This window comes from Cherax quadricarinatus, chromosome 15, assembly GCF_038502225.1.
Source record: "Cherax quadricarinatus isolate ZL_2023a chromosome 15, ASM3850222v1, whole genome shotgun sequence".
Taxonomy (NCBI): Eukaryota; Metazoa; Arthropoda; class Malacostraca; order Decapoda; family Parastacidae; genus Cherax; species Cherax quadricarinatus.
Genome location: NC_091306.1, coordinates 18,182,747 through 18,205,439, shown reverse-complemented (window position 1 = coordinate 18,205,439; position 22,693 = coordinate 18,182,747). Strand labels below are relative to the sequence as shown.

Genomic DNA, 22,693 nt, shown 5'->3' with positions numbered 1-22,693 from the left:
TGTGACCTAAGTGTAAGTAAAAGTGGCAAGACGTACCTTAACTCTCATGTTTTTATGAGACAGAAAAAAAGACACCAGCAATCCTACTATCATGTAAAACAAGTACAGTTAAAAAGAAACAATTAATAAAAATAAAAGCAACATTTCAGTATAAATAAAAGAAACATCTATATGCACCAACTGCAGGAGTTAAAGGTAACTCACTTTAAGATAACCTTGTACATAATATTTTTTTTTTGTATTACTGAGCTGTATATTCAGACACATTATGAAGTACACTATGTCAAGAGTTTGATTCAAAGTAACAATACAAGCATAAAGAAATCTTACCTCCACTAGCAGCACCAGGAACTGTACCATCAGAAGCAACTTTGGTAACAGCTGCAGGATTGTATGTCCAAGAGGTACCACAAACCTCAACTTTGAGGTCGTTGTCATGATATATTTGTTGTACTCGTCCAATCTTGCCTAAAGTCTGTTCCATAACAATAATAAATTAGCAAAAAAAATATTTAACCTTGAAAAATATAATAGGAAAACACAAATGGTAAAACAGAAGTAAAAATGAATTGCTGAGCAACATAACTTTGGTTAGAGATAAGTGGATGAGTGACTAATGCTTATAAAAAGGAAAAGAAATAGGAAATTAAACTGATTGAGCATTCAGTAATAAAACTACCACAGTTCATATGTTACTAAAATTTCAACAAAAGCAAACACTTTATTTGAACTGATAGAACTCCTTTGTCAAATTCATTTTTTTTTTTAACACATCGGCAATATCCCACTGAGGCAGGTGACCCAAAAAAGAAAAAACTTTCGTCATTCAACGCTCTCACCATCATTCATACATAATCAGTCTTTGCAGAGGTGCTCAGATACAACAGTTTAGGAGATTAAGATAAAAATTAAACCAAAAAATATATTATATGGAACAATATAATTCTGTGTGGGGGGAGAAAGGTGGACACAAGAGCAATATTAATTTTGGGAGTCTGGACAGTGAAAGGATTAAATACTGAGTGCAAAAGAGGCAGTCTCTTGTACTGGGCAGGAATAAATAAGATCTGGTAGGAGTACGAAAAAGCTAGAGGTGAGTGTGGGGAGTGTGTTAGCAGTAGATAGAATAAAAGGGGTTTGAGCAGCTGGTTCAGATGGGATTAAGACTTTGATGCTAAAAGCAGTTTTGGAGTGGTTAGGGTATTTGTTCAAAATATGCATGAAATAAAGGAAGATACCTAAGAAATGGCAGAGAGAATGTAACATTCCCTCATAAAGAAAAAAAAAAGAAAAAAAAAGAGTAAGATTATAGAGGAATAAGACTGTTAGGTATACAGTGGACCCCCGAGTTTTGTGGGCATCACGCTTCGTGAATTTCGACTTTCAGCAACTTTTTTCGTCAAATATAGCCTCACATTTCGTGATTTGCCTTGCGATTCATCCGTATGGAACACGGCCTCCCAGTGGCTGGGCATACACAAAGGCTCCCACACATCATTTAGATAGTCAGTGTGGCATTGTTTCTGGGCAAGTGACCACCACCCCAAGCGTTCATACTATACATTTCATAATAATCTATTGTTTTTTGTACTTGCAACTGCTAAATAAGCCAAATTGGTCCAAAAGAAAGCTCCTAGTCCCAGCCCTTTGGTAAAGGAGGTGAGAAACATGATAGAATTCAAGAAAGAACACACCAGCCACGGTACTTCCCCACACAAACCAGCCAGGGTACATCCCCACACACACGATTTGATTTGAGTGGGACTTACACGTGAGTGAATAGAATTTTTTTTTTTCTTTTTACAACCAGTCAGCCATCTCCCACCGAGGCAGGGTGACCCAAAAAGAAAGAAAATTCCAAAAAAGAAAATACTTTCATCATCATTCAACACTTTCACCTCATTCATACATAATCACTGTCTTTGCAGAGGAGCCCAGATACAACAGTTTAGAAGCATATATAAAGATATATAACATCCCTCCAAACTGCCAATATCATAAACCCCTCCTTTAACCCTTTGAGGGTTTCGGCCGTACTAGTACGGCTTATGACCCAGGGTTTTTGACGTACTAGTACGCCTAAATTCTAGCGCCCTCAAATCTAGTGGGAGAAAGCTGGTAGGCCTACATATGAAAGAATGGGTCTATGTGGTCAGTGTGCGCAGTATAAAAAAAATCCTGCAGCACACAATGCATAATGAGAAAAAAAAATTTAGACCGTTTTTTTTAATAAAACAGCGACTTTGCACTGTATTTTCGCATGGTATTTATTGTTGTATTCTAGTTTTCTTGGTCTCATTTTATAGAATGGAAGACATACTACAGAAACAGAGATGATTTTTGACTGGTTTTACAATGAAAAGTACCTTAAAATTGAGCGCAAAGTAGCAGAAATGTTCGATTTTTACCAAAGTTCAAAAGTAAACAAATCATGCTATGTGTCCAATACATGTCAACTGGTGAGTCTAATATTCTTTTGCAAGTGCGTCAACATTATTTATACCATTTTTTACACTAATGCAGTAGTCTGCATAACAGTAAATCTTGTATTTTTTATGAGAATAAAAACTCAAAATGGAAAGCAAAAGAATTTAAGAGGGGCCTTGAGACGTGACTAATGAACAGAGGAAATGTCATTTTAGTGCCAGGAATGTCTTTCTTGTTTATTCTGGACCCTATTCAGAAATTGGCATCTTTTGAAATTTGTGTGAAATTGGCAAAATTGCTAAATTCTGACCACTGTACTGGATAGTTGAAACTGATAAATGATTGGTTTCTTGCACTCATTTGATAGAAAAAATGGAGTTCTAGCGAAATATCCATGTTTTTTGTTGACTAGTACAGTGGAATTGGCCGAAAATGGGGCTCAAAGTGGGCAAAATCGCCGATGCGTAAGCATCGCCGAGACCGCTAACTTCGCAAGAGCATAATTCCGTAAGTTTTTCATCAAATTTCAAACTTTTGGTGTCATTATGATCAGGAAAAAATTCTCTATCGTTTCAAAATAGATTTTTTTTTTTTTTTAAATTTGGCCGACCCTGAGAATGAGTCTTGGAGAGGGCCTGTCGACCCTCAAAGGGTTAAAGTGAAGGCATTGTACAGTGGACCCCCGCATACCGTTGGCATCACATAACGTTAAATCCTCATACCGATACATTTTATCGCTAAGATTTTGCCTCGCATACCGCTAAAAAACCCGCTCAACGCTATTCGTCCGAGACGCGTCTAATGTGCGGCCTGAGCCAGCCTCACATGTTCCGCCGGTGGCATTGTTTACCAGCCAGCCTCCTTGGTAACATCCAAGCATACAATCGGAACATTTCGTATTATTACAGTGTTTTTGGTGATTTTATCTGCAAAATAAGTGACCATGGGCCCCAAGAAAGCTTCTAGTGCCAACCCTACAGGAATAAGGGTGAGAATTACTATAGAGATGAAGAAAGAGATCATTGCTAAGTATGAAAGTGGAGTGCGTGTCTCTGAGCTGGCCAGGTTGTATAGTAAACCCCAATCAACAATCGCTACTATTGTGTCCAAGAAAACGGCAATCAAGGAAGCTGTTCTTGCCAAAGGTTCAACTATGTTTTCGAAACAGAGATCGCAAGTAATAGAAGATGTTGAGAGACTCTTATTGGTGTGGATAAATGAAAAACAGATAGCAGGAGATAGCATCTCTCAAGTGATCATATGTGAAAAGGCTAGGAAGTTGCATGAGGATTTAATTAAAAAATGCCTGCAACTAGTGATGATGTGAGTGAATTTAAGGCCAGCAAAGGTTGGTTTGAGAGATTTAAGAAGCGTAGTGGCATACATAGTGTGATAAGGCATGGTGAGGCTGCCAGTTCGGACCACAAAGCAGCTGAAAAGTATGTGCAAGAATTCAAGGAGTACATAGACAGTGAAGGACTGAAACCTGAACAAGTGTTTAATTGTGATGAAACAGGCCTGTTTTGGAAGAAAATGCCAAGCAGGACCTACATTACTCAGGAGGAAAAGGCACTCCCAGGACATAAGCCTATGAAAGACAGGCTTACTCTTCTCATGTGTTCCAATGCTAGTGGTGATTGCAAAGTGAAGCCTTTATTAGTGTATCACTCTGAAACTCCCAGAGCGTTCAGGAAAAAGAATATCCTCAAGGCTAATTTGTGTGTGCTGTGGAAGGCAAACAGTAAGGCATGGGTCACTAGGGACTTTTTCTATGACTGGTTACACCAAGCATTTGCCCCCAATGTGAAAAATTACCTAACTGAAAAGAAATTAGACCTTAAGTGCCTCCTGGTGTTAGACAATGCCCCTGGTCATCCTACAGACGTGGCAGAGCGACTTTCTGCGGACATGAGCTTCATTAAGGTGAAGTTTTTGCCTCCTAATACCACTCCTCTCCTGCAGCCCATGGACCAGCAGGTTATTGCAAACTTCAAAAAACTGTACACAAAAGCTCTGTTTGAAAGGTGCTTTGTAGTGACCTCAGAAACTCAATTGACTCTAAGAGAGTTTTGGAGAGAGCACTTTAATATCCTCAACTGTGTAAACCTTATAGGTAAGGCTTGGGAGGGAGTGACTAAGAGGACCTTGAACTCTGCTTGGAAGAAACTGTGGCCAGAATGTGTAGACCAAAGGGATTTTGAAGGGTTTGAGGCTAACCCTGGGAATCCTAAGCCAGTAGAATTACCGACAATATGTAAAGTAAAAGGACACAAGTGCAACTAATGTGACATTTATTGTGGCAACGGTAATGGCTTGATAAAGCTCCTGGAGAGCGAAACGTTGCCACAATAAATGTCACATTAGTTGCACTTGTGTCCTTTTACTTTACAATCCTAAGCCAGTTGAGGAATCCATTGTGGCATTGGGAAAGTCCTTGGGGTTGGAGGTTAGTGAAGATGATGTGGAAGAGTTGGTGGAGGAGGACAATGAAGAACTAACCACTGATGAGCTGCTAGATCATCTTCATCAGCATGAGGCCACACCTGAGGAAACTGCTTCGGAGGAGGGGAGAGAGAAATTGAAGAAGTTGCCTACTTCAAAGATTAAGGAAGTGTGTGCAATGTGGCTTAAAGTGCAAACCTTTTTAGATGACAATCACCCTAACACAGCTATTGCAAGCCGTGCTGGTGACTATTACACTGACAATGTTGTGAACCACTTTAGGAAAGTCATAAAGGAACGGGAGGTACAGGCCTCTATGGACAGATATGCTGTGCGACAGAAGTCCAGTGACTCTGAAGCTGGTCCTAGTGGCATTAAAAGAAGAAGGGAAGTAACCCCGGAAAAGGACTTGACACCTCAATTCTTAATGGAAGGGGATTCCCCTTCTAAACACTAAGACTCTCTCCTCCTCCCATCCCATCAATCATCACCAGATCATCAATAAAGGTAAGTGTCATGTAACTGTGCATATCTTTTTCAGTTTGTGTGTATTAAAATTAATATTTCATGTGGTAAAAAAAAAATTTTTCATACTTTGGGGTGTCTTGCACAGATTAATTTGATTTCCATTATTTCTTATGGGGAAAATTCATTCGCATAACGATAATTTCGCATAACAATGAGCTCTCAGGAACAGATTAATATCGTTATGCGGGGGTCCACTGTACTTCCCATTTCCAGTACTCAAGTCCAGCTATATAAAAATAACCGGTTTCCCTGAATCACTTCACTAAATATTACCCTGCTCACACTCAACAGCTTCTCAGGTCCCAAAAACCATTCATCTCCATTCACTCCTATCTAACACGCTCACACACGCTTGCTGGAAGTCCAAGCCCCTCGCCCACAAAACCTCCTTTACCTCCCTCCCTCCAATCTTTTCGAGGACGACACCTACCTTGCCTTCCTTACTCTATATGGGCCAACAGGCCTGCTGCAGTGATCCTCCTTTCTTATGTTATGTTCTTATATGCTCTCCAAGTCATTCTACTCTGATCCATTCTCTCTAAATGACCAAACCACCTCAACAACTCGCTCTTCAGCCCTCTGACTAATACTATTAACTCCACACCTTCTCCTAATTTCCACACTCCAAATTTTCTGCATATTTACAACACACACTGCCCTTAGACAGGACATCTCCACTGCCTCCAACCGCCTCCTCGCTGCAGCATTTAATAGAATAGCATTATCAAAGCTTATTGCTTGGGAAGCATTGAAAATTGGGTTAGGCAAATATTGTTAGTGGGATGGTCTGTGAAGGACCTGCCTAGTACAGGCCAATAGGTCTGCTGCAGTGTTCCTGCTTTCTTACGTTCTTATGTACACAAGCAAGGGCACTTCCCCACACAAACCAGCCAGGGTACTTCCCCACACAAACCAGCCAGGGTACTTCCCCACATACACGATTTGATTTGAGTGGGACTTGTGCATGAGTGAATAGAATTATCAAAGCTTATTACTTGGGGAGCATTGAAAATTGGGTTGGGCAAATATTCTGTTAGTGGGATGGTTTGTGTAGGACCTGCCTAGTATGGGCCAACAGGTCTGCTGCAGTGTTCCTGCTTTCTTATGCTCCATACACCAACAAGAGTCTTCAATAAAGGTAAGTGTGATGTTGTTATTGTTTTATACTTGATTTCTCATTCTTTTATGTATGTGTGTGTGTCTGGAACAGATTAATTGGATTTACATTATTTCTTGTAGGGAAAAAGATTTCGAATTTTGTGAATTTTGACTTTCGGCAGACTCTCTGGAATGGATTAATCACGAAACTTGGGAATCCACTGTACCAGGTAAAGTGTGTGGAAGAAATTTTTTTTTTCTACAAACCAGCCATATCCCACCGAGACAGGGTGACCTAAAAAGGAAAACAAGAGTTTCTCTTTTTAAATTTAGTAATGTACACCAGAGAAGGGGTTACTAGCCCCTTGCTCCCAGCATTTTAGTCGCCTCTTATGACACGCATGGTTTACTGAGGAAGAATTCTGTTCCACTTCGCCATGGAGATAAGAGAAAATAAACAAGAACTAGTAAGAAAATAGAAGGCAACCCAGAGGGGAGGGTATATATGTGCTTGTACATGCATGTGTAGTGTGACCTAAGTGTAAGTAGAAGTACAAAGACGTACCTGAAATCTTGCACATTCATGAGACAGAAAAAAGACACCAGCAATCCTACCATCATGTAAAACAATTATAGGTTTCCATTTTACATTCACTTGGCAGGATGATAGTATCCCCCTGGGTGGTTGCTGTCTACCAGCAACCACCCAGGGAGGGTGTGTCAGCAGATGGGTCTATGAAAGACAAGGTGAATCACAGAACAGACGAGGGCAGAAAACATAGTTGGTGGGTTGAGGCATCTGCTGAAAGAAACAAATTTACAGTGGTCCCTCGTTTATCGTCGGTAATCCGTTCCTGGAAGTGCGACGATTATCGAAATGATGATTTTTTAATCAATTTTCCCCATAAGAAATAATGTAAATACAGTTAATCCATTCCTGACACCCAGAAGTATTAAAACAAAAATTTTTTTTACATGAAATATAGATTTTTTTTTTTTTCAACAAGTCGGTCGTCTCCCACCGAGGCAGGGTGACCCAAAAAAAAAGAAAGAAAATCCCCAAAAAGAAAATACTTTCATTATTATTCAACACTTTCACCACACTCACACATTATCACTGCTTTTGCAGAGGTGCTCAGAATACAACAGCTTAGAAGCATATACGTATAAAGATACACAACATGGATGTAGTACATAAACAATACAATGGGACACGATGAATGAAACATGAACAGCATAACACTTACCTTTATCGGCAATTCTTCTTAGTGTATGGAAGGCTGGAGGAGGAGAGAGATTGGATTAGTTACTGTTTGGAAGGAGAATCCCTTTCCATCAACACCTCAGGTACCAAGTCCTTTTCTGGGGTTACATACTTCTCTTCTCTGTTTCTTAATGCCACTAGGACCAGCTTGAGAGTCACTGGAGTCCTGTCTCGCAAAAAAAGTGTCCAGAGAGCTCTGTTTCTGGCATCTCTTTAAAACTTCCCTAAAATGGGCCAAGACTCTGTCACTGTACAAGTTGCCGATAAGGCTTGCAACATCCTTCTCAGGGTGATGTTTCTCCATAAATCTTTCCATCCTACCCCACATTTCAAAAATCTCCTTAATTTCTTAAGAAGGCACCTTCTTCCATCTCTCTTCCTCCTCCTCTGCAGCAAGATTCTGAGCTGCGATCTGTTGCTGTTCCTGCTGAAGCTCTTGCAGCTCCTCAGTGGTTAGCTCTTTGTTGTGGTCCTCCACCAACTCTTTCACATCCTCCAAACTCACATCCAACCCTATGGAACTCCCCAATGCCACAATAGATTTCACAACTGACATAGGCTCATCAGGGTCAGCCACAAACCCTTCAAAATCCCTCTTGTGGACACAATCTGGCCACAATTTTCTCCAAGCAACAACAGCTTCCCTGATTTCCTTTTTCTTTGCCACGATGGAAGATATGGTTGTATGGGGTTTGTTATACATTCTGGCCAGTTCGGCCACACGTATGCCACTTTCATATTGTTCAATGATGTTTTTCTTAAATTCAATCGTATTTCTGACCTTCTTTGCCAAAGGCTTGGCACTAGGAGCTTACTTTGGAGCCACGGTAGCTTATTTAGCACTTGCAAGCACTAAAATGAATGGAATATTATGAAATATTTCGTATGAACAAGTGAGGGGACCGTCGCTCACTGGTAAACAATGGCACACTGGCTGGGAAGGGAGGCCGAGGCAACTCAGAGCTGTGAGTATGCGTCCAGGACGAATGACGATTAGCGAGTCAACCGACCATTTGCGAGCCAATGTCTTGACGAAAATAACGCAACGATTTCCGAAAAGGAAGACTATCGAGCCCGACGATTATCGAGGGACCACTGTACGTGTATATCTTTCTTTCTTCTTTCAACAAACCGGCCATATCCCACTGAGGCAGGGTGGCCCAAGGAGAAAAGCAAGTTTCTCTTCTTAACTTTAGTAATATAAACAGGAGAAGGGGTTAATAGCCCCTTGCTTCCAGCATGTTAGTCACTTCTTATGACATGCATGGCTTATGGAGAAAGATTTCTGTTCCACTTCCCCATGGAGATAAGAGGAAATAAACAATAACAAGAACTAGTAAGAAAAATAGAAGAAAACCCAAAGGGGTGTGTATATATGCTTGTACAGTAGGGCCCCACTTATACGGTAGGTTAGGTTCTAGGCTACTGCCAGAAAGCAGACATTGTCAGAAAGCAGAAAGCCATTTTTTCCACTTATAAATGCATATAAATGCTAGGTAACAAGTTTACACTAACATACATTATGTTAATAATAGAACTAGGCATTAAAAACAATAAAAAGTGAAATACTACACACACAGTACACCCATTACTTTCCTTAAAATATTTGTAGTCTTAATGTAGGGTGAGAGGGGAGTTAATTTGTAGGAAGTCAGGCTCGGGAAGTATGGTAGCCAGCCAGGTCAGCCCACCTTACGCCACCCTACCCCACCCACACGTAATATACTACAGTATTTAATTAAAAATCCCCAGAGGGATAAATAATTATACAGTAGATTCATTACCCTCTTCAGGGTTTCTGACGTACTAGTACGGCTTAAGCACCAGGGTTATTGACGTACTAGTACGCCTAAATTCTAGCGCCTTCAAATCTAATGAAAGCTGGTAGGCCTACATATGAAAGAATAGGTCTATGTGGTCAGTGTGCACAGTATAAAAAAAATCCTGCAGCACACAGTATATGAGAAAAAAACTGCGACCGTGTTTTTGGTTTAAAACAGCGACTTTGCAGTGTATTTTTGTATGGTATTTATGGTTGTATTTTAGTTTTCCTGGTCTTATTTTATAGAATGGAAGACATATTACAGAAATTGAGATGATTTTGATTGGTTTCATAATGAAAAGTACCTTGAAATTGAGCTCAAAGTAGCAGAAATGTTCAATTTTTACCAAAGTTCAAAAGTAAACAAATCATGCCAAGCATCCAATACACGTCAACTGGTGAGTCTAATATTCTTTTACTAGTGCTCTGATATTATTTATACCATTTCTACACTAATGCAGTAGTCTGCATAACAGTAAATCTTCTTCTTTTTGTGAGAATAAAAATTCGAAGTGGAAAGCAAGAGATGTAAGAGGGGCCTGGGGATGTGACTAATGAACAGAGAAAATGTTATTTTAGTGCCAGGAATGTCTGTCTTGTTTATTCTGGACTCTATTTGGAAATTGGCATCTTCTGAAATTTGTGTGAAATTGGCAAAATTGCCAATTTCTGACCACTTTATTGGATAGTTGAAATCGGTAAATGGGTGGTTTCTTGTACTCATTCGATAAAAAAATGGAATTCTAGCGAAATATGATTTTTGTCGATTAGTACAATGAAATTATCCAAAAATAGGGCTCAAAGTGGGCAAAATCGCTGATGCGTAAACATCGTCGAGACCGCTAACTTCGCGAGAGCATAATTCCGTAAGTTTTCCATCAAATTTCATACTTTTTGGTGTCATTATGATTGGGAAAAGATTCTTTATCATTTCATAAGAAAAAATAATTTTTTTTTTTCCGAAAAATTTTCAACCCTGAGAACGAGTTTAGGAGAGGGCCTCTCAACCCTGAAAGGGTTAATGTAGGGTGAGAGGTGAGTTTTATTTGTAAGTCAGGTTTGGGAAGTATGGGTAGCCAGGAAGGTCAGACCTCGCCACCCCACCCACACATAATGTAAATAATCCAGATGAACACGTCTGGTTTTCATCACTTTACATTGTGTACAAGTTGTCTCCACACTGATACAATAGAATCAATAAAGAGAAACACTTCCATTCTCATGTAACACCATTTTTAGAAGAAATGACGCCCTGAGTGAAGGCATACCAAACAAATGATTTTCTAGTTACCCTCAGTAATATTACAGTGACATTTTCTCTGATGTTGGACAACAAGTTGCCTGGCTACCACAAGTCCTTCAAGTTGCCTGGCTACCACAGGTCCTACAAGTTGCCTGGCTACCACAAGTTGCCTGGCTACCACAAGTTGCCTGGCTACCACAAGTCACCTGGCTACCACTAGTCCTACAAGTTGCACAAATAACCCGCATATAGAAGAGAGGAGCTTACGACGACGTTTCGGTCCGACTTGGACCGAAATGGTCCAAGTCGGACCGAAACGACGTCGTAAGCTCCTCTCTTCTATGTGCGGGTTATTTGTGTATCGTTCCAGTCACGGAATTGTGCCTTTTTTTGTTATCTACAAGTTGCTTGGCTACCACGAGTCCTACAAGTTGCCTGGCTACCACAAGTTGCCTGGCTATTGCAAGTCACCTGGCTACCACAAGTTGCCTGGCTATTGCAAGTCACCTGGCTACCACAAGTTGCCTGGCTATTGCAAGTCACCTGGCTACCACAAATCCTACAAGTTGCCTGGCTATCGCAAGTCACCTGGCTACCGCAAGTTCTACAAGTTGCCTGGCTACCACAAGCCCTACAAGTTGGCTGGCTACCACAAGTTGCCTGGCTAACACAAGTTCCCTGACTACCACAAGTCCTACAAGTTGCCTGGCTACCACATCTCATACTTATGTTAATTTATTCTACTGTGAAGTGTATTTAGATAGATTAAGCAAAGTCCACCTGGGCTACATACCTACACCTACCTACATACTTACACAATATTTAACCCTTTCAGGGTTGGTGCCGTACTAGTACAGCTTGCACGCCAGGGTTGGTGCCGTACTAGTACACACAAATTCTAGTGCCTTCAAATCTAGCGAGAGAAAGCTGGTAGGCCTACATATGAAAGAATGGGTCTATGTGGTCAGTGTGCACAGTATAAAAAAAATCCTGCAGCACACAGGGCATAATGAGGAAAAAAAAACTCAGACCGTGTTTTGGCTTTAAAACAGCGATTTTGCAGTGTATTTTTGTATGCTATTTATGGTTGTATCCTAGTTTTCCTGGTCTCATTTTACAGAATGGAATACATATTACAGAAATTGAGATGATTTTCATTGGTTTCACAATGAAAAGTATCTTGAAATTGAGCTAAAAATAGCAGAAATGTTCGATTTTTGCCAAAGTTCAAAAGTAAACAAATCATGCCACGCGTCTAATACACGTCAACTGATGGGTCTAATATTCTTTCACAAGTATACTGATATTATTTATATCATTTCTACACTAATGCAGTAGTCTGCATAACAGTAAATCTTCTATTTTTATGTGAGAATAAAAATTCAAAGTGGAAAGCAAAAGAAATGTAAGAGAGGCCCGGGGGCATGAATAATGAACAGAAATTTTTTTATTTTAGTGCCAGGAATGTCTGTCTTGTTTATTCTGGACCTTATTTGGAAATTGGCATCTTTTGAAATTTGTGTGAAAATGGCAAAATTGCCAATTTCTGACCATTTTATTGGATAGTTGAAATTGGTAAATGGGTGGTTTCTTGTACTCATTAGATAGAAAAAATGGAGTTCTAGTGAAATAGTTATGATTTTTGTTGACTGGTACATTGGAATTGGCCGAAAATAGGGCTCAAATTGGGCGAAATCCCCGATGCGTAAACATCGCTGAGACCGCTAACTTCGCTAGAGCATAATTCCATAAGTTTTCCATCAATTTCCTACTTTTTGGTGTCATTATGATCGGGAAAAGATTCTCTATCATTTCATAAGAAAAATAAATTTTTTTTTTTCGAAAAATTTCCAACCCTGAGAACAAGTTTAGGAGAGGGCCTGCTGACCCTGAAAGGGTTAATGTGGCCCAGAGCCATATTATTACCATCAACATACCATGTTCACTGAGTTTAATTGTCTCTAACAACTACCTTTAGATGCCATCATAAACAAAGGGAGAAGTAATGAATAATTCATGCCAAGAATTGTAAACAAAAGCGTTATGTATTAAGGGGAGTGATGTAATATTTTCCCTCCACCTAGCAACCACCCCTCCATAACATATAAACAGCATGTTTATATGCTATGTAACATGTTTCTTATATAATTTTGAAGAAAATATCACAGATGAATTAATGAAAATGTCTATATTGATGTAAAATTAGACATTTAATGTGCCCTAGAGTGATTATTACATAATAGATAGATGTGCTTAAGGAGAATGTAAAAAACTGGGTGGTGCACACCATACTTGAAAGACCTCTTGTTGCATAGAAAGTTTTGGTCATAATTTGAGATTGCCGTATTAGTGGAACGCCGTAAGGCAAAACGCCAAAAAGTGGGGCCCTACTGTACGTGTATGTGGCCTAGGTAGTAGATTGGTAGACAGCAACCACCCAGGGAGGTACGTACTACCGTCCTGCCAAGTGAGTGTACAACAAAAGCCTGTAATTGCTTTACATGACATACCCTACCTTTGATATACCTTTGAAGAGTTTCGAAAGTTTCTCTACTCTCTGAGCCCGGCTATGGGCCAGGCTCATCTGGTGCTTGCCTGGTCAACCAGGCTGTTGCTGCTGGAGGCCGGCTGCCCCACATATCCATCACAGCCTGGCTGATCTGGCACCTGGTGAAGATACTTGTCCAGTTTCCTCTTGAAGGCTTCTACACTTGTTCCAGCCATGTTTCTGATATCTTCTGGTAACATGTTGAATAGTCTGGGACCCCGGATGTTGAAACAGTGTTCCCTTATTGTCCCCACTGCACCCCTGCTCCTCACTGGGTTTATTTTACACTTCCTCCCATATCTCTCACTCCAGTATGTTGTTATGGCAGTGTGCAGAACTGGGACCAGGCCCTCAAGTATTTTCCTGGTATATATTATCATGTCTCTCTCTCTCCTCCTCTCCAATGAATACATGTTCAAGACTTGCAGGCGTTACCAGTAATTTAGGTGCTTTACAGCCTCAATGTGAGCTGTAAATGATCTCTGTACTTGTTCCTGCTCAGATATTTCTCCTGCCCTGAACGGGGCCGTCAGCACTGAGCAATATTCTAAGTGAGGGAGCACTAGCAATTTGAAGAGTGTCACCATCGGCATTATTTCCCTTGTTTTTAAACTTCTCAATACCCACCCCGGCATCTTCCTGGCTCTTGTGATCTTTGTCTTGTTATGGTCTTTAAAAGAAAGGTCTGCTGACATAATTATTCCCAAGTCTTTTACGTGTTCCTTATGTTCTATTTGGTGACCCTCTTGAGTTTTGTATATAGTGTTCCTTTTGAGTTCTTCATTCTTTCCATACTTAAGCCGCTGGAACTTATCACCACTGAACATCATGTTGTTCTTCACTGCCCACTGGAAAACCCTGTTTATGTCTTCCTGTACTTTTTCAGTGTCCTCTACCGTACTGACTTTTATGTTTATTTTAGTGTCATCTGCAAATGATGATGCAAAAGTGTGCCAGGTGTTTTTGTCCATGTCTGCTATGAGGATGAGAAACAGCAGAGGTGCCAGGACAGTGCCTTGGGGCACTCAGCTTTTGACCTCGCTGATGCTGGATCTTGCCCTATTCACTACTTTTTGTGTTCTGTATGTTAGGAAACCGAAAATCCATCTGCCTACCTTCCCCATAATGCCCATGGACCTCATTTTGTGCGCTATCACTCCATGACTGCATTTGTCAAATGCCTTCGCAAAATCTCTGTAAATCACATCTGCGTTTTGGTCAGATTCCAATGCCTCCATAATTCTGTCATAATGGTTCAGCAGCTGTGACAGGCATGATCATCCTGCTCTAAAACCATGCTGGTTCGGGTTATGTTGGTTGTGCTGGTCCATGAAATTTGTAATCTGCCGTCGCATCACTCTTTCAAAGATTTTTATGATGCGAGAGGTTAGGGCTACTGGTCTGTAATTTTTAGCTAGTGCTCTACTACATCCTTTATGCAAAGGAGCTATGTCTGCACTCTTTAAGGCCTCCGGTATTTCACCTAGATCTAAGCTCTTTCTCCAAAGAATACTGAGGGCTCGTGCTAGTGGTACTTTGCACTTCTCTATAAATATAGCATTCCATGAATCTGGTCCAGGTGCTTAGTGAGTGGGCATGTGTTCCATTTCTTTTTCGAAAACTATGGGATTTTGTACTAATGTCAATTAGTTGGTCTGCACGGCCTTCTTCTGGAGTGAAAAATATTTCTGCATTTCTACCTTGTTGTCTTGTAGTGGGTTGCTGAACACCAACTCATAATAGGACTGCTGGTGTCTTTTTTATGTCTCATAAACATGCAAGATTTCAGGTACGTCTTGCTACTTCTACTTACACTTAGGTCACACTACATATACATGTACAAGCATGTATATACACACCCCTTTGGGTTTTTTTCTATATTCTTTCTAGTTCTTGTTCTTGTTTATTTCCTCTTATCTCCATGGGGAAATGGAACAGAATTCTTCCTCCATGAGCCAAGCATGTTGTAAGAAGCGACTAAAATGCTGGGAGCAAGGGGCTAGTAACCCCTTCTCCTGTATAAATTACTAAATTTAAAAAGAGAAACTTTAGTTTTTCTTTTTGGGCCACCCTGCCTTGGTGGGATACGGGCGGTTTGTTGAAAAAAAAAAAATTATTATTAACACACTGGTCGATTCCCACCAAGGCAGGGTGGACCGAAAAAGAAAAACTTTCACCATCATTCACTCCATTACTGCCTTGCCAGAGAGGTGTTTCACACTACAGTTTTTAAACTGCAATATTAACACCCCTCCTTCAGAGTGCAGGCACTGTACTTCCCATCTCCAGGACTCAAGTCCGGTCTGCCGGTTTCCCTGAATCCCTTCATAAATGTTACTTTGCTCACACTCCAACAGCACTTCAAGTATTAAAAACCATTTGTCTCCATTCACTCCTATCAAACATGCTCACGCATGCCCGCTGGAAGTCCAAGCCCCTCGCACACAAAACCTCCTTTACCCCCTCCCTCCAACCTTTCCTAGGCCGACCCTTACCCTGCCTTCCTTCCGCTACAGACTGATACACTCTTGAAGTCATTCTGTTTTGCTCCATTCTCTCTACATGTCCAAACCACCTCAACAACCCTTCCTCAGCCCTCTGGACAACAATTTTGGCAATCCCACACCTCCTCCTAATTTCCAAACTACGAATTCTCTGCATTATATTCACACCACACAATGACCTCAGACATGACATCTCCACTGCCTCCAGCCTTCTCCTCGCTGCAACATTCATCACCCATGCCTCACACCCATTTAATAGCGTTGGTAAAACTATACTCTCATACATTCCCCTCTTTGCCTCCATGGACAAAGTTCTTTGTCTCCACAGACTCCTAAGTGCACCGTTCACTCTTTTCCCCTCATCAATTCTATGATTCGCCTCATCTTTCATAGACCCATCCGCTGACACGTCCACTCCCAAATATCTGAATACATTCACCTCCTCCATACTCTCTCCCTCCAATCTGATATCCAATCTTTCATCACCTAATCTTTTTGTTATCCTCATAATCTTACTCTTTTCTGTATTCACTTTTAATTTTCTTCTTTTACATACCCTACCAAATTCATCCACCAACCTCTGCAACTTCTCTTCAGAATCTCCCAAGAGAACAGTGTCATCAGCAAAGAGCAACTGTGACAACTCCCACTTAATGTGTGATTCTTTATCTTTTAACTCTACGCCTCTTGCCAAGACCCTCACGTTTACTTCTCTTACAACCCCATCTATAAATATATGTCATACGCCTTTTCCAAATCCATAAATGCCACAAAAACCTCTTTAGCCTTATCTAAATACTGTTCACTTATATGTTTCACTGTAAACACCTGGTCCACACACCCCCTACCTTTCCTAAAGTCTCCTTGTTCATCTGCTATCCTATTTTCCGTCTTACTCTTAATTCTTTCAATAAAAACTCTACCATACACTTTACCAGGAATACTCAACAGACTTATCCCCCTATAATTTTTGCACTCTCTTTTATCCCCTTTGCCTTTATACAAAGGAACTATGCAAGCTCTCTGCCAATCCCTAGGTACCTTACCCTCTTCCATATATTTATTAAATAATAGCACCAACCACTCCAAAACTATATCCCCACCTGCTTTTAACATTTCTATCTTTATCCCATCAATCCCAGCTGCCTTACCTCCTTTCATTTTACCTACTGCCTCATGAACTTCCCCCACACTCACAACTGGCTCTTCCTCACTCCTACAAGATGTTATTCCTCCTTGCCCTATACACGAAATCGCAGCTTCCCTATCTTCATCAACATTTAACAATTCCTCAAAATATTCCCTCCATCTTCCCAATACCTCTAACTCTCCATTTAATAACTCTCCTCTCCTATTTTTAACTGACAAATCCATTTGTTCTCTAGGCTTCCTTAACTTGTTAATCTCACTCCAAAACTTTTTCTTATTTTCAACAAAATTTGTTGATAACATCTCACCAACTCTCTCATTTGCTCTCTTTTTACATTGCTTCACCACTCTCTTAACCTCTCTCTTTTTCTCCATATACTCTTCCCTCCTTGCATCACTTCTACTTTGTAAAAACTTCTCATATGCTAACTTTTTCTCCCTTACTACTCTCTTTACATCATCATTCCACCAATCGCTCCTCTTCCCTCCCACACCCACTTTCCTGTAACCACAAACTTCTGCTGAACACTCTAACACTACATTTTTAAACCTACCCCATACCTCTTCGACCCCATTTCCTATGCTCTCATTAGCCCATCTATCCTCCAATAGCTGTTTATATCTTACCCTAACTGCCTCCTCTTTTAGTTTATAAACCTTCACCTCTCTCTTCCCTGATGCTTCTATCCTCCTTGTAACCCATCTACCTTTTACTCTCAGTGTAGCTACAACTAAATAAGTCACTCTGGAAATAAGTCACTCTGTCTGACTTTTTTGGGTTATCCTAGGTTCTCTACACATATGCTGCTATGTATGATAATTCTATGTAACTGTATTTGTGTATACCTGAATAAACTTACTTACTTACTTACTTACTTACTAAAAAGTGATCTGATATATCTGTGGCCCCTCTATAAACATGTACATCCTGAAGTCTACTCAACAGTGTTTTATCTACCAATACATAATCCAACAAACTACTGTCATTTCGCCATACATCATATCTTGTATACTTATTTATCCTCTTTTTCTTAAAATATGTTTACCTATAACTAAACCCCTTTGTATACAAAGTTCAATCAAAGGGCTCCCATTATCATTTACACCTGGCACCCCAAACTTACCTACCACACCCTCTCTAAAAGTTTCTCCTACTTTAGCATTCAGGTCCCCTACCACAATTACTCTCTCACTTGGTTCAAAGGTTCCTATACATTCACTTAACATCTCCCAAAATCTCTCTCTCTCCTCTACATTCCTCTCTTCTCCAGATGCATACACGCTTATTATGACCCACTTTTCGCATCCAACCTTTACTTTAATCCACATAATCCTTGAATTTACACATTCTTCTCTTTATATATATATATATATATATATATATATATATATATATATATATATATATATATATATATATGCAATAAGATCACAGTAAACAGGTGATTTCAGAATATGCAAAACAACCACTCTGAAAGAATAGAGAGATTCCAAGCACTTTCGTGACTACTCACATTGATAATGTGAGTAGTCACGAAAGTGCTTGGAATCTCTCTATTCTTTCAGAGTGGTTGTTTTGCATATATATATATATATATATATATATATATATATATATATATATATATATATATATATATATATATATATATATATATATATATATATATGCAATAAGATCACAGTATATATATACATATATACATACGTATATACATATATACATATACAGTGGACCCCCGCATAACGATTACCTCCGAATGTGACCAATTATGTAAGAGTATTTATGTAAGTGCGTTTGTATGTGTATGTTTGGGGGTCTGAAATGGACTAATCTACTTCACAATATTTCTTATGAGAACAAATTCGGTCAGTACTGGCACCTGAACATACTTCTGGAGTGAAAAAATATCGTTAACCGGGGGTCCACTGTATACATATATACATACATACATGGTTTAGAAAGACACGTAAGCAAACACTATAACATATTTATTAGAAAACGTTTCGGTCCTGGGACCTTGATCAACCAACTTGTCGGTATTTATTACCAAGGTTTATACCAACATACATACATACATACACACCCTTCTGGGTTTTCTTCCATTTTTCTTACTAGTTCTTGTTTATTTCCACTTATCTCCATTGGGAAGTGGAACAGAATTCTTCCTCCAAAAGCCATGCGTGTCGTAAGAGGCTACTACAATGCCAGGAGCAAGGGGCTAGTAACCCCTTTTACTGTATATATATTACTAAATTTTTATTATCACACTGGCCGATTCCCACCAAGGCAGGGTGGACCGAAAAAGAAAAACTTTCACCATCATTCACTCCATCACTGTCTTGCCAGAAGGGTGCTTTACACTACAGTTTTTAAACTGCAACATTAACACCCCTCCTTCAGAGTGCAGGCACTGTACTTCCCATCTCCAGGACTCAAGTCCGGCCTGCCGGTTTCCCTGAATCCCTTCATAAATGTTACTTTGCTCACACTCCAACAGCACGTCAAGTATTAAAAACCATTTGTCTCCATTCACTCCTATCAAACACGCTCACGCATGCCTGCTTAAGTCCAAGCCCCTCGCACACAAAACCTCCTTTACCCCCTCCCTCCAACCTTTCCTAGGCCGACCCCTACCCTGCCTTCCTTCCACTACAGACTGATACACTCTTGAAGTCATTCTGTTTCGCTCCATTCTCTCTACATGTCCGAACCACCTCAACAACCCTTCCTCAGCCCTGTGGACAACAGTTTTGGTAATCCCGCACCTCCTCCTAACTTCCAAACTACGAATTCTCTGCATTATATTCACACCACACATTGCCCTCAGACATGACATCTCCACTGCCTCCAGCCTTCTCCTCGCTGCAACATTCATCACCCATGCTTCACACCCATATAAGAGCATTGGTAAAACTATACTCTCATACATTCCCCTCTTTGCCTCCAAGGACAAAGTTCTTTGTCTCCACAGACTCCTAAGTGCACCACTCACTCTTTTTCCCTCATCAATTCTATGATTCACCTCATCTTTCATAGACCCATCTGCTGACACGTCCACTCCCAAATATCTGAATACGTTCACCTCCTCCATACTCTCTCCCTCCAATCTGATATTCAATCTTTCATCACCTAATCTTTTTGTTATCCTCATAACCTTACTCATTCCTGTATTCACCTTTAATTTTCTTCTTTTGCACACCCTACCAAATTCATCCACCAATCTCTGCAACTTCTCTTCAGAATCTCCCAAGAGCACAGTGTCATCAGCAAAGAGCAGCTGTGACAACTCTCACTTTGTGTGTGATTCTTTATCTTTTAACTCCACGCCTCTTGCCAAGACCCTCGCATTTACTTCTCTTACAACCCCATCTATAAATATATTAAACAACCACGGTGACATCACACATCCTTGTCTAAGGCCTATTTTTACTGGGAAAAAATTTCACTCTTTCCTACATACTCTAACTTGAGCCTCACTATCCTCGTAAAAACTCTTCACTGCTTTCAGTAACCTACCTCCTACACCATACACTTGCAACATCTGCCACATTGCCCCCCTATCCACCCTGTCATACGCCTTTTCCAAATCCATAAATGCCACAAAGACCTCTTTAGCCTTATCTAAATACTGTTCACTTATATGTTTCACTGTAAACACCTGGTCCACACACCCCCTACCTTTCCTAAAACCTCCTTGTTCATCTGCTATCCTATTTTCCGTCTTACTCTTAATTCTTTCAATTATAACTCTACCATACACTTTACCAGGTATACTCAACAGACTTATCCCCCTATAATTTTTGCACTCTCTTTTATCCCCTTTGCCTTTATACAAAGGAACTATGCATGCTCTTTGCCAATCCCTAGGTACCTTACCCTCTTCCATACATTTATTAAATAATTGCACCAACCACTCCAAAACTATATCCCCACCTGCTTTTAACATTTCTATCTTTATCCCATCAATCCCAGCTTCCTTACCCCCTTTCATTTTACCTACTGCCTCACGAACTTCCCCCACACTCACAACTGGCTCTTCCTCACTCCTACAAGATGTTATTCCTCCTTGCCCTATACACGAAATCACAGCTTCCCTATCTTCATCAACATTTAACAATTCCTCAAAATATTCCCTCCATCTTCCCAATACCTCTAACTCTCCATTTAATAACTCTCCTCTCCTATTTTTAACTGACAAATCCATTTGTTCTCTAGGCTTTCTTAACTTGTTAATCTCACTCCAAAACTTTTTCTTATTTTCAACAAAATTTGTTGATAACATCTCACCCACTCTCTCATTTGCTCTCTTTTTACATTGCTTCACCACTCTCTTAACCTCTCTCTTTTTCTCCATATACTCTTCCCTCCTTGCATCACTTCTACTTTGAAAAAACTTCTCATATGCTAACTTTTTCTCCCTTACTACTCTCTTTACATCATCATTCCACCAATCGCTCCTCTTCCCTCCCACACCCACTTTCCTGTAACCACAAACTTCTGCTGAACACTCTAACACTACATTTTTAAACCTACCCCATACCTCTTCGACCCCATTGCCTATGCTCTCATTAGCCCATCTATCCTCCAATAGCTGTTTATATCTTACCCTAACTGCCTCCTCTTTTAGTTTATAAACCTTCACCTCTCTCTTCCCTGATGCTTCTATTCTCCTTGTATCCCATCTACCTTTTACTCTCAGTGTAGCTACAACTAGAAAGTGATCTGATATATCTGTGGCCCCTCTATAAACATGTACATCCTGAAGTCTACTCAACAGTCTTTTATCTACCAATACATAATCCAACAAACTACTGTCATTTCGCCCTACATCATATCTTGTATACTTATTTATCCTCTTTTTCTTAAAATATGTATTACCTATAACTAAACCCCTTTCTATACAAAGTTCAATCAAAGGGCTCCCATTATCATTTACACCTGGCACCCCAAACTTACCTACCACACCCTCTCTAAAAGTTTCTCCTACTTTAGCATTCAGGTCCCCTGCCACAATTACTCTCTCACTTGGTTCAAAGGCTCCTATACATTCACTTAACATCTCCCAAAATCTCTCTCTCTCCTCTGCATTCCTCTCTTCTCCAGGTGCATACACGCTTATTATGACCCACTTCTCGCATCCAACCTTTACTTTAATCCACATAATTCTTGAATTTACACATACATATTCTCTTTTCTCCTTCCATAACTGATCATTTAACATTACTGCTACCCCTTCCTTTGCTCTAACTCTCTCAGATACTCCAGATTTTATCCCATTTATTTCCCCCCACTGAAACTCTCCTACCCCCTTCAGCTTTGTTTCGCTTAGGGCCAGGACATCCAACTTCTTTTCATTCATAACATCAGCAATCATCTGTTTCTTGCCATCCGCACTACATCCACGCACATTTAAGCATCCCAGTTTTATAAAGTTTTTCTTCTTCTCTTTTTTAGTAAATGTCTACAGGAGAAGGGGTTACTAGCCCATTGCTCCCGGCATTTTAGTCGCCTCATACGACACGCATGGCTTACGGAGGAAAGATTCTTTTCCACTTCCCCAAGGACAATAGAAGAAATAAAGAAGAACAAGAGCTATTTAGAAAAAGGAGAAAAACCTAGATGTATGTATATATATATGCATGTGCGTGTCTGTGAAGTGTGACC

The 22,693-nt window shown here is 40.2% G+C and overlaps 1 protein-coding gene across 1 annotated transcript in view; it reads right to left on the bottom strand.

Moving 5' to 3' along the window:
• Positions 1–330: 330 nt before the first annotated feature.
• LOC128692037 (E3 ubiquitin-protein ligase mib1-like) overlaps positions 331–22,693 on the bottom strand; it is a gene marked incomplete at its 3' end in the record, with an annotated part of 93,318 nt that continues 70,955 nt past the window's right edge. Inside the window, 1 exon segment of the mRNA XM_070085190.1 lies at positions 331–475. Coding sequence (XP_069941291.1) covers positions 331–475 — 145 coding nt within the window.